General features: G+C 40.2%; 2 protein-coding genes across 2 annotated transcripts; one reads left to right on the top strand and one right to left on the bottom strand.

The window, feature by feature from the left end:
* Positions 1 to 79: 79 nt before the first annotated feature.
* narfl (nuclear prelamin A recognition factor-like) lies at positions 80 to 4,771 on the bottom strand. Its single transcript, XM_031312887.2, has 11 exons — positions 4,670 to 4,771; positions 3,683 to 3,778; positions 3,443 to 3,586; positions 3,182 to 3,311; positions 2,930 to 3,064; positions 2,485 to 2,603; positions 2,216 to 2,345; positions 2,053 to 2,125; positions 1,829 to 1,966; positions 1,402 to 1,559; positions 80 to 766 (listed from the first exon to the last, which is right to left on the bottom strand). The coding sequence occupies exons 1-11, from the start codon at positions 4,733 to 4,735 to the stop codon at positions 525 to 527; spliced, it is 1,431 nt and encodes a 476-aa protein (XP_031168747.1). The 5' UTR covers positions 4,736 to 4,771; the 3' UTR covers positions 80 to 524.
* Positions 4,772 to 5,940: 1,169 nt separating this feature from the next.
* Positions 5,941 to 13,456, top strand: e4f1 (E4F transcription factor 1). The gene is made up of 14 exons (XM_031312484.2): positions 5,941 to 6,121; positions 6,384 to 6,517; positions 6,602 to 6,683; positions 7,043 to 7,224; positions 7,403 to 7,523; positions 7,617 to 7,769; positions 8,411 to 8,601; positions 8,825 to 9,061; positions 10,064 to 10,175; positions 10,527 to 10,744; positions 10,827 to 11,025; positions 11,109 to 11,272; positions 12,244 to 12,306; positions 12,506 to 13,456. The coding sequence occupies exons 1-14, from the start codon at positions 6,025 to 6,027 to the stop codon at positions 12,878 to 12,880; spliced, it is 2,328 nt and encodes a 775-aa protein (XP_031168344.1). The 5' UTR covers positions 5,941 to 6,024; the 3' UTR covers positions 12,881 to 13,456.
* Positions 13,457 to 13,550: the final 94 nt, after the last annotated feature.

Genomic DNA, 13,550 nt, shown 5'->3' with positions numbered 1-13,550 from the left:
TTCCTCCCCTTTCTCACCTAGCTGTCCTATCAATTAAAGGCGGAAAAGCCCAAAAAATAATATTTGCAAAACAAATGGCTAGAATTAAATAAAGTTTTTATTTTTCAATATATATATATATATAATCAATCATGAGTTAAATAAGGAATGATTATATTTTGCTTTGTGTTATTTCAGCTGTTTTCAAGTGTAACAGGTCCCAAACAAATGAATGATTTACTCTACACTTGAAAGGACAACCAGCAGTAAACTGTAATGGCAAATAATCAGACCAAATAAATAATTTGGCTTCAACATTGTGTCTATTATCTACGCCCATTGTCTTCCACTTTGCCAGGCACACCGTTTTTAGATGAGGAGAGAAGTGGTTTAACAGGTTATTGGCATACATCAAAACAGCTTATATTTGACTTTGCCCATAACCCTGAAGAGAGACAGAAATAGTCAGTTATATTTGGACGGTTCTGTAGTCAGTGTTTGCTGAAAAATTATCTGCTAATCATGGATTGTAGCAAAAGCTTTCTTCACCACTTCATAATGAGTCCGTTTTTCATCTTCTCCACAGGGTGGTAGTGTGTGTGCAGCAGCTCTTTGGCTCTCTCCTCCCCTACACTGTGGAGCCAGGACTGGTACAGCTCGGCCACACGGGTGTCATCTTCTGGCGATAGGGGGCGCTCTGCCTTGTAGAGCTCCTCAACCTTCTGGAGAAGCTCCTTTGGGCTCTGACCAGGTTTGGGCTTCACCTGTCCACCACCATTTAGACAGCCTGCATAATAACAAAAGGTTAGGGGAACATGCTGGGTTTATTGTTTTAATTTTCTTGCAAACATCGGCACATATCAAATTAGTAAAGCAGTGCTGGTGAGACTACTCTGCAAGTTTTGCTCATCAGTTATCCATCTGATAACTCAATGCATGTATTTAAATTGCCTGTCTATTTCCACAGATGTGACTGACCACTGCATTTAATAGCTTCCATGTGCACATATATATATATATATATATATATATATATATATATATATATACATATACACATATATATATATATATATATATATATATATATATATATATATATATATATATATATATATATACACATATATATATATACATATACACACACATATATATATATATATATATATATATATATATATATATATATATATATATATATATACATATACACACATATATATATATATATATATATATATATATATATATATATATAAAATATATGTAACAAGCATGTCATTTATGACACGTGAGGCCAGTTGAAGCACATGGTAGTAGTAAATTCTTTCTGGTGTGGCAAATATATGCTGTACCAATCGAGCAAAAGCACAATGGTTCACATTAAGGAAGAGTTCACATCTGCATGTGTCACTTTACCTGATGGACAGGCCATAACTTCCACAAAGTGGTAAGGCGACTTCCCCCTCTTAAGTTTCTGCACCAGGTTCTGGATGTTGCGGAAGCCGTATGTGGAAGCAAAGTTCAACAGGACTACTCCGTCTTTCTCTAGAGTCACTTCCTGGAAGTCGTTATTCCTGTGGCAGAGGGGTTAAGTTAGCAAAACAGGGTTTGGCAGTAAGCTGGTATACTTCGATCTGCACATGTGAAGTCTCTAAAACAACATCAATACGCTAGACTCCTGGTTGAGTGACATTATAATTAAGCATTATCGACAAGCATTTTGGGATCATTGAACTGGAACAGCTCTTTATTCATACTGAATTTAAGTCGGACTGTTCCAGACATAATGAGCCTCCACAAACACCACTAAGCAGGCTTCTTAAAGTTGTTGAGACAGACTCACCTGAGGATCTTGTATGTGAGATCCTTCACCTCCTCTCCAAACAGCTGCTTAGCAGCATAGGTGAAGACATGATGGAGGTAACCCCCTGACCCGCTTCCGGCATGGCTCAGGAACTCACCCCCACTCACACTGCTGAACCTGGAATAATATGTAGTGTGTGAGTTCATTTATTCTTCTGGAAAGTCATGCTATGGATAACAAAAACAAAATGTCACAGCACTTACAATGTATCTAGGGGTGCAGGTTCCACATCATTAAGAGACACATTTTTCTCCTCCAGCATTTTCTGAACCTCTCCTATACACGAGACATGAGAAAAGTATAAAAGAGAAGATACTCCACATTCATATAGACCAAAAAAAAGCATCATAAGAGTAGTTCCTGTACCAGATGTGATGACACAGTCCACTTCTCGAGTCTCGTCTTTTTCCAGGTAGAAGTCTGACCTTGAGGCCTCAAGTTTCTTGTCAAAGCAGGGCATAACTGCCACATGGTAGATCTGCTGTGGACTTAGCCCCTAACAACACACACAATACACAGCTCAATGGCAACTCATTATTCTAAGTAATATATATATAATAATAAGTGTCAAAGTCACTTTAACCTCCATGAGGTGGAGCACACTGTTTGACTGCAATCTCTGATGTGTCCGGTACCTGTTGTTCAGCAAAATAGCCTTTAACCAGAGAGCCCATCATCGCCTGGGGGGAGCGAGTGGTACTAATGTATGGAAGAATGAACTCGCCATGGGTCTTCTCTGCATAGCAAATCCAACCTGAGCAACACACACACACACACACACACACACACACACACACACACACACACACACGCACACACACACACACACGCACGCACACACACGCACACACACACATACACACACACACACAAAATGGGAGAGGTATTTGAGCAAGCACTGAAATAATAAGAAATGTAAGTATTATTACACAACAGTGAACGACGCTGACGCCTCTTGCCTTTCATTAAATATAAGTTACGTGGTCCACCACAAATATGACAAATGAGATTGACACGCAACAAAGGCCAGCATGGCAGGATGCTCCAACCTTAAAACATACAGGGTTTGTAGTGGAATACCTGGACAGGCCGATGTCAGCATGGGAAGTCTGTTGCTGTCCTGCTCCTTCCTCTGGAAACGCTCCACGAACTCTCTCTGGCTCTCCAGCAGGCTAAAGGTCCGACTAAAGCTTGTTTCAAACACATGATGAACCCCTGCCATAATGATAATAATCTTCAGAAGTGACTTTGTCTGCATTATTTTCATTTCCTGTTTTACTTTGTGCTGTTTGACTTACATAGAACAGAAAAAAAGTTATATTTTGCACTCACCAAGGCCTTTAAAGAAGGATGTGAGCCTCCTGCCTGTCTCACTACTGCTGAGGTCAAAGTATGCTGCAAGGGAGGCTCTGGACTGCGGTGACACCGACACCACCACCACCTTCTGCTCCGTCGCGTTTTCCTGTGGAGGGAGTCCAAATGATGCATACAGTGACACTCAAAAATATTACTATCACATTCAAAAGGCTGCAAAGGCAATAATAACCAGACACCATACTACACAAGCATTCAAACACATACATCCATCTCTACCTTGTTGTTGCGCAGCACTTTTAAGAGCTCCTCGTGGCTCTGCAGCGTGATGAGGACGCTCTCAGCTGAGGTGACACAGCCACTGCAGGCCAAACAGTCATTCAGCGAGATCTTTGCTTTCTCAAGCTTCTGCTTCCCACCATCCTGCAAACACAAGAGGCGAATACCTTCAGGGTAAATAGTGGTGCAATACTTCAATTTTATTTAACACGCAGGTTTTGATTAAGCCTTAAAGCCCACCTGGTTGACTTGGACGTAACTGCCATCATCTTCTATTTGAATCTTGGCCAAAGATTTACCTTGTTTCTTCTCTATTTTAATAGGTTTGACACATTCCTGCAACAGAAACCACACATGTAAACCAAACCTACTTTGTGTTCATTTTTTTTAATGAACTTTATGCACAACATAAACACAGCAATGTATAACAACACCCACAAGTACCTGACAGAACTGGGTAAGAATAACTAAGAGAATAAATAAGTAGGTAACGAAATAAAATACCAGACAAAAAAAAAAGTCAACACTCGGGTTTTAGATAGACCAACCTTTATAGACTGATTCAACAGTCATTTCATTCACACAGATCACAAGAAATTATTAAATTCATCGCGACAGGTAAGAAATGAGAGTTCAAAACGCAAATGATCAGTGTCACTCAGTGCCACACCATTCTGCATAACGTCAAATCGCAGGTGATCATTCTAAATAATATAAAGTGACATATACCAGGTCTACAGTTTTTCAAGGACTTTCAGTTAGTTAGTCAAGTTGGGCAATAACTCAAGCTGCAGTAACGTATTGCCTATTGAGTGAAAGTATAACTTAATATCTATATCCACTAAAACCAAGTTATCAACCAACACTACTATTTCACCGTAGTTACATCATTGCTAACATTAGCAGCAAGCTAACTACTTAGCAGGCATTTTATGTTTTTAACATTAGCGGGGTTTACGATCAGTAACAGTTAAACCAATTAGTTAGTAGTGCATTATCATACACTTTGTCAAGCGGGTTTCATGGTTGTGGTTATTTTTTAGTTGTTCTCTTACACAGCCGGTTTGTAGCATTGACGAAGACCCCTGTTAGCTAACAGTTACCACGAATGCTATGTCGGTACGTTTTCGCTATCGTCTGCTTTTATAAGGAAAGTGAATTATTAGCGTTACCTATGTCTTTTTAAAATAAACCCGATGTTATAACATGTTAGAATAGCTCAACTACCTGAGAGGGTGTGATAAAATCATCGAGATCTGTCAGCTGCAACACACTGCTAAAGTGCGAAGCCATATTTACTGCCGTAAAGTGTTTGTTGTTTACTTTTGTGTCGTGAATAGGTATTCTTGATTCAACTCCAGCAGAGATAAACCCTATGGATAAACCTCACTATCAACCAGAGCTTCCTGTGCTTACCTATCATATTTTATGTAGCTATGTCGTCTATCTGTATTGTATATGTTTTTTTTAACGTACTGTAAGTTTATAAGAAGAGGAATCCACATGGTTATAATTTTAAAATGCTGGTATGAGTCATGTTCATCTGAAATAAAGGGGAAGGAATGTCAGGTACTGGGAAAAGAGAGGTCAAGACTGATCAGAAATAAACAGGAATTATAGGTAAAACATTATCTTTATAAAAACAAATTAAACTTAGTCACGGTTTTATGCGATGACACCCCTTCACCCAATTATTGCTCTTTCTAAACTGCATCTCTCTGTAAACTGCATCCCTCTTTTACATGTTTTCTTTTTTCTTTTCAATTATTTCATATTTCTTTAAAAATTCAGTAAGAAAGGAATGCAGAACAAGAATCATTGTACAGTTTTAAGTTCTTTGTTTCTTGATGCAGTTACCCTGCATGTAGATTTTTGCAGTGTTGAATGTAAAATGTAATGCCTGGACTGACCTTTTTTTTCACATGTCATCATCATTGAATACATGGTCACTTTAAACATTTAGGGGACATTTAAGGAGAAAAATGCACCATGGGCCCCTAATCTCCCTTCAACCTGCTGCCAAAACTCCTTTGTTTTCAGGAGGGTGGGCTCCTGTTTATTTCTTGGTCTAATATAATATTATTTATTTGCATATTATGATTTGAATTAGAAAGGGAGTTGCAAATCCTTCTGCACGTTTAGTTTTTATTTAACCTTTATTTAACCAGGAAGTCCCTTTTTTCTGTTGGATATATTTCCAATGTTTAAGAAAGCGTCTCCATATTACTGTACCATCCATCTTACATTAATACAGCTGAACATGCAGATAATATTTAAAGAATATTTTATCTGTGAGAGCAAAACATACATGCATGACTTTAAAAAAAAATATTATTAATAATCATATAGCCTATATAGGCTATCACATATATATGAATGGAAGCCATCTATATATAAATGTATTTCAGAAAGATTTTGGACCATATTGAAATATATATTTCACACGATTCTTGTTGTCTCCCATCTGTGGGTGAAAAGACACACGCACGCGCCCTTTTGTTGTTATGACTACGAGGTCGTAAATCCGCCATGTTTTCCCCCCTTGTGGCGGCGTTGCGACAGAGACGGAGAATTCGAACGACATGAATGTAGAAAATAATCATACGGCAGAAACAGAAAGGGAGCAAACGACGAACGGCAACGAGACGATCACCATTGAGACAACACTGGGAGACGAAGGTTAGTTATTTTTCTAGGTGAAACGAGACTGAAATATTTATCAGATATTGTGTTTGGGCCTAGCTAACTCCCCCATCATGAATTGTTGCTAGCAGCTAGCTGCCATTAGTAACAACATTAGCTAGCGTTAGTTGTAGCTTTACTCCAGCCAGTCAGCAGTCTTTAGAATGGTTTAACGTTACATCAGCTAGGTGGTAGCTGGCTGCACAAATACTTAATGAAGTTGTCTCATTCTGTAATGTGTATGTATCCGTGCTGTCAGATGAAGATGTGCACAAGTGCGGACGCTGTCAGTCCGAGTTTTCCACGCTGGAGGCTTTCATCCAGCACAAGCTGCAACACAACTGCAAACGTGTGGAGTCACGGGAGGCGAGCAGCCAGGAGGCCAATCAAGAGGTGTGGACAGTGATGTCTGGGTTTATATGCAGGAAACACTATAGACAGCAGAGGTAGACCAAATGTTTATCTACGTTTTGCCAGGTTACTGCAGCCAATGGAAGTTCTTCAGAGGTGAAAACAGCTGAAGGTGCATCCTCAGAGGAACCAGTGAAGGCCACTAATGGTGGGTCAACACTAGGACTGCAACTTACTATTTATTATCTCGATAAATCGTGAAAAAAGGGCCATTATAATTTCCTGCAGGTGACAGGGTGACTAATTCCAATTGCCTAATTTATCCAACTATCAGTCCAAAACCAAATATTTTTAGTTTACTCCAATATATGATAAAGTAAAGTATTAAATGCACATATAGTTTTGCTTTAAATAATACTGAAGCAGTAAACTCAAAAAAATAGCTGCAGATTGTTGTTGATGATTGACTTAATACATTTATTGACTAGTCGACATAATTTCAACCTGTAAATTAGATCTCAGATCCGCGGGAAGACTAATTAGTTATTTTGTCTGTTTATCAAACAGATGAAAGCAGTGGCATATTGGGTCGAGGTCGCAGGAAGAAAAACGTTTCGCTCAAAGTCACTGACCACTCAGATGGGACTGAAGGATCTTTATCTGACAATGCTGACAGTGACAAGCCTGTGTACAAAGTCAACCAAGAGGGACGCTACATTTGCCAACTTTGTGACAAGACATTTAAAACAGTGAGTCATACATATCATTTGTGTGTGTGTGTGTGTGTCTTTCATGAGAAAATGTGGGTTTTATTTCCTAGTACCTGAGATGAGTAACATGAGATTTTCTAATTGTTACCAGGCAGGGTATTTATCACACTTTATTGCGTGTGTTGTCTCTCTAATACGTTATATTTTCACCCAACAGACCAACATCTTGAGAACTCATTTGAAAACTCACAGTGACCAGAAGAACTTCTCATGTGACCTATGCGGGACCTCATTTCGCACAAAAGGCTCCCTGATTCGTCACAACCGTCGTCACACAGGTACAGCCGGTAAACAGGGACTGTTTTTGTGTTGAATGGATGTCCTCTAATACATTTTGATGATAACACTACTTTCTTCCTGTTCTCTTGCAGATGAGCGGCCGTATCGCTGTACCCTATGTGGCCAGTCCTTCAGAGAGTCAGGTGCCCTCACCAGACACCTTAAGGCCCTCACACCCTGCACAGAAAAGATCCGCTTTGTTCAGTACAAGGAGATCTTGGTCAGCAAAGATGGAGTACAGAAAGGTCAGATTTATACAGCAGGAGCTGTTATCTTGTGCCAGGTGTGTCTAGGGCTGGGTACCGAATTCAATACTTTTTAGGCACAGATTGAATTGCCTCTAAAGTATTGAGTATCGAAAAATGCCTCGCCATTCAATACCCAATTTCAATACCTAAGGAGTGAATCTTATCAGCGTCACAGAACCAATAAGCACGCAGCATGCTTCTACCAAGATCTAATAATGTTTGTGATTGGCTGTGTAACATTACATGTCGTAGAGGCAGGCGGGAAAACTCTGTTACACAGAGAGAGGGCTCACGTAGCAGGAGCTGAAAAATAAATAAAAAGATTTGCGCCGCAATGTGTAATGTTGTAATTTCTTTTCGTTTTATAAAATTTGAATTGAAAAAAGTATAGTTTAGGAAACGGTACGAAGTCACGGTATCGGTACCGGTATCGAAAATCTTTGAACAGCCCTAGGTGTGTCTGTGCTGAAGAGGGTAGCTCGATGGTCTCGCACAATCTTATCTATCCAAGCAAATGAGCTGTAGCGATTGATGAAATACTTGAGAATTTTAAAAGTTGACAATGCAATAGATTTAGGAATAGATTTAGAGTGCCCAAGACAGACCGACAGACTGACCGGTTTGTGTGAATTGTCCAGGAGTTGAAGATGATCACGCTGCAGTGGCTGGGCAGCAGCATGAGGTAGTGGTTGTGGAGCAGCAGCCAGAGGATCAGGAGATGGTAGAGGCTCAGACTGCTGTTGTCAGCGTGGTAGAGGCTGGTTCCCAAGAGGTCCTCCATCAGGTCCACTTCACAATGGAGGTGAATGGAACGACGCAGGAGCAACAGGTGAGTAAAGAAAGGGTGCACATTTAGCTAAAAGTCCTGTATTTGCTGTAACTAATCATAACCCACACAAAACACATACTCTTTCATTTCCTTAAAATGCTTTTTGGTACATTTTTTGCAATGATAAAGAAAAAGTGGAGTTGTAGGGATTTGGTATGATAGCGTTTTGCCTGTAACTCTCATCCAACCTTTTCTGTTGTTCTGTTGCTCTGCCTCTGGCCAGGTTGTAGTAGAGCAATCTCAAGCAGAAGCCCTAGCTGCTGCTGCAGCAGCAGGCAACAACCTCATCTGCCAGGCCATTATCAACTCTGGCATTGCACTGGGGACGGAAGAAGCCGTGGTTCAGGAGACCTCGCAGGCAACTGAGGAGATAGATAAAGTAGTTTCTGAGTGCCCTGATGCTGATGAGAGTATCACTGAGATCCAGGTTAAAGAAGAGTTTGTGGAGATGGAGGCAGAGGTAAGGAAAGAGTAATTTGGATTGACCAGTAGGATTGGGCATCGAGAACCGATTCCTACTTGGAATCGTTCTAAAAATTACGATTCCATCGGAATCGTGACTATTGGAATCGTTTGGAGGATTTGGTTTCAAATCCGATCATCGGCTCCAAATTTAACGTGCAAGTTTTGGTTTCCGTAGCGGCCAGGCGCTTGTTGTGTTGCAGCGTTGGAGCACAGCAAGCGGCGCTCTAGTCTGGCTTTGTTTTACGCCCGGTAAAACTGCAAACCACCATTGAATCAAAACAAAAACTTTCCTCTTATTTGTGAAAATAGGCATGTGGCTCATTTCAACTCCACCAATCGGAATCGATAAGAACCGGAATCGAAAGGAAGAATCGGAATTGGAATCAGAATTGTTAAAATCCAAACGATGCCCAACCCAGTACATTTACTGCATTTCGTTGTGTTGTTAGATGTTTTGCAGTGCTTTGAAAACAGGGTCAACATTGGTTTCACAATTTTATTTTTCCTTTTCTGCAATGTTTTCAGTTTGTCCTTTTTAAATATTAGCTTACCATTACTTAAAAGTACTGGCTCCCATCACAGACCCCAATAGAAGGAGAACTAAAAATATGACTCAATATTGAAACCTTAATTTTTTTAGTCGCTCACAAAAACTTTGTAGTTTTTCTTAGTTTTAGATTGACAGCTACTGTTTGCAGTGTTTGTATATGAGTGACTTTAAGCTGTGTGTTCAGTTCAGTTAAATCATTACCATGCCCTGTTCTTGAGATACTCCTGAGCTGCAGAGATCAGATCATATTGTGCTTCTGCCACGATTTCTACACTTTGCTGCCAGTTAAATTCAGCATTCACTTCTGGCAACATTTGAACCAGTTCTCAGCAGAGCTTGGAGAGATTAGAGAGCAGAGATTATTTGCAGTCTTTTTTTTTTTTTTTTTTTAGCTTTAGTTTTTAGCTTTTTTAATGTCTTCTTGTCTGCTTTTCGTTTCTTTTGCAGGAAGCAGGTGATGGTGATGATCAAACAACCTTAAAATTGCACATGTGTCCACACTGTAATCGCTCCTTCAAGGGGCTGAATTACTTCCGTTTTCATGTCAAGGGCCATATGGGTAAGTCCATAACTATGAAATAAGAATTTAAACAATGTCTGAGTTGAAAACAAATGTTGTTGTCATGTAAGGGCCCTGTTCATGTTGCACAGACATTTTAATTGCATTTTGTGTCTGTTAAGAGGCACAAATGCAGTCTTTATATTATGCCCCCATAACTGCCGTTTTAGCAATGTGAGCTCTGGGCATTAGCTGCAGCAGCTCCATGATGCTAGCAGCAAAATAAAGCTGTTGATTGACCGAGTTTTAGAAAAAAAAATTACCTTTCGAATTTCAGAAACTTTATGGACCTTTTGTTGGCCCATAACAAATGTTTTCATTCTTCTCTGTGTAATCCTTTCTTTTATGCAGGTTACAAGCCTTTTAAGTGCACACTTTGCCATAAGGAGTTTCTAACTGGTTACCTGCTGAAGAAACACATGGAAGTCCATGTCAGTGAGAGGAGGTACAAGTGTGGTGAGTGTGGCAAGCTGTACAAAACCATCGGGCATGTACGTGAGCACATGAGGGCCCACTCAGATGAAAGACCCTACCGCTGTGCCAGATGCAATAAGGGCTACAAGACCAAGGTGAGTTCATCGTTTAGTTTCTGACCAAGTTATCACTCAGACACAATGAAAGGCTCTTAACAGATCTCTTTGTCTTTCTCAGAATGCCTTGCAGGTGCATCAGCGGACCCATGGTGACGAGAAACCTTATGTGTGTCAGTTCTGCTTGAGAGGCTTCAGGGAGAAAGGCTCTCTGGTGCGACATATCCGCCATCACACCGGAGAGAAGCCTTTCAAGTGCCCGAAGTGCGGGCGAGGCTTTGCTGAGCATGGGACTCTCAATCGGCATATGCGTGCAAAAGGTCTGTCTGATTGACGGAAAAACGACGGATGTAAATTTGTAGCACTGACACAGACAAACATAATAACATGTGATTTCCACCAGGAGGATGCCAGAAGGACGATTCCAGTGAGCAGCAGGATGCGATAACGGAGGAGCAGGCGTCGGTGGACAGCCTCGCTACAGAAGCCATTAACTCAGAGGATCCTCATGCTGTCCTGGTGGAATTCTCCTCAGTGGTGGCAGACACACAGGAGTACATCATCAAGGTGAGACACAGGGAAGCAGGGTTAAGAGAATGTGTGGTTTCTCCCCTTACATCACAGCTACAAGGTGCAAGGTGTAAATCGTAAGTAGCATTTTTTTGGCATCAAACTTTTTTTAAGCACCTCTGTCTGAATCAATGATGGTGAGGTTGTTTTTTTTAAATTAGCAATCAACAGCAGGATACGTGCGGTTACATCAGAGAGGAGTAACCATACACTGAATTGACAGGAATGGAAATGCCTACTTCAACAGCATTTGTTGTGTTCTACATTATTTTATATATGAGTGACTGACAGGCACGGTAGTCAATACAAAATACCAACACAAAAATAATTTATTTGCATGGTCCAAATATTGGAAGCAGGATGGGCCAGTAGATTCGTTAGAAGTCAGCACTACCCCTTACATATTAATGTTTCCAAATGATGGTTTTTAGCTTATTCATATCAGAGAAACAATTTTATGACACACAGAAAAAAAAGTGCCCTTTGTTGTTTTTATTACAAATTAAACGTGTGTGGGTCCACCAAGGCTGGAAAGGCTAACGCTACTTTTAAACCCTTGGATTAACGCTGCAGTAGAACTGTAGAGCAGCAACTGAATTTGCAGGCATTTGCAAATGTTTAGTCTCTTTATTTTTTTTTTGTGCAAACTAGAAGGACTTAACTAACAGTGATTTATGTAGATGACTTGCATAACATGTTTTACCACATCAAGTTAAACTTTTACCTAAACGGCATGCATAAATAATGTTTTTAAAAAGTAGAATTGTTTTGTGCTAATTATTTCTTTTGAGGTTCATATCATGACTAGATTTAGACCACATATAAGAAATTACTTATTTTTCCCTTTATTCATTTTGTATTCCAGTTATTGTTAAGAAGCTAATTGAATGCACTTTATTAATGATTGGTGTAACAGACTACTAGCTTTTGTCATTAATTGTATTTGCTCTGCTTCTGTCATATCCTAGACTCAAACAGAGGAGGAGGTGCAGGAGGAAGAGGTTACACTCATTCAAGACAGCCAAAATGAGGTCAGTATATACACACACACACACACACACACACACACACACACACACACACACACACACACACACACACACACAAGACCATCTGCATGATTTATAGCAGTTACAGAGTGTGGATCTGATAAGAGCTGTTAAATGTATTTTCATTATCTTACAACTCTTCTCCTACCTTTTTTTTTAATATCAAACATCTCCCTGCAAGATGGGAAACCACATCATGAAAGTTGTGCAGCGAATCGTCAGCCAGTCACATGCCGCCGGCGGCACAGGCAGCCACCAGATCATTGTGCGCAATGTGGCGATGAACGAGGAGGGCGCATCCATCTCTGACTGCGGTGACACCATCACCATCGCTACACCTGAGAGCCTGACGGAGCAGGTGGCCATGACGCTGGCCTCCGCCATCAGTGACGGCACGCTACTGGCCACGGCGGGCACCGTGGAGACGGCAGACGGAACAGTTACTATGGTTACCACAGAGGAAGCAGTGGAGGAGGGAATACAGATGGTGCAGCAGCAAGAGGAATATGTCATCACCTCCCCAGAGGAGGTGGAGATTCAGACTGTCATTATATGATCAAAGAGGATACTAACTGTGGACTGATAGATTTGGCTGGACTGTACCTGTGTAGCCGATAGAGTTTATATGAGCCTCATGTGTGAGATTTGATTACGAAACAAAGGCCAAAGTGTTTATAATGTTTATAATTACAGAAATGGAACAACCTAACACAGAAAAGTCTGTGTGAAACATCAAGAATGAGTGTGGACTAGTTCTATTGTGTATTTAATTTTAAATTAATTGCTTTACTAAAATGAAGCACTTCATTCAGTAGGTTAGCTGCTTTTTTATCTTTTAGGTGCATACAGTTTAAAAGAATAACCAAAATAATTTAGTAAGGTTTTCATTTTGAAGGCCTGAACAGATGCATATTTCTTTTTAGGTGGTACAAACGGAACATGTCTTTGCCTTCATCTGTTGTAGCCTTGTCTCCTTTTTTTTGCTGCAGTCAAAAAGTGACATTCCTTCTTACTTTTGCTACCTTAAACGGCATCATTCCATCACAGTTTTTTTACTTCTGATGTCTGGGTCGGCTATAGTACAAGTTTTGAAACTCTTCATCTCCAAATTGAAATTTGTTGCCCTTTTAAAGGTGGAATCTGCGATTTTGGAGAAAGATTGTTGATATTTCAACTCAACACTCAAACAAATACTACGGAAGAGGATTAGGGCCACTGGTGAAAAA

The sequence above is a fragment of the Sander lucioperca genome, chromosome 21, assembly GCF_008315115.2.
Source record: "Sander lucioperca isolate FBNREF2018 chromosome 21, SLUC_FBN_1.2, whole genome shotgun sequence".
NCBI classification, from domain to species: domain Eukaryota; kingdom Metazoa; phylum Chordata; class Actinopteri; order Perciformes; family Percidae; genus Sander; species Sander lucioperca.
Note: the sequence above shows the minus strand (reverse complement) of the source record. Positions and strands in the feature narration are given on the sequence as shown.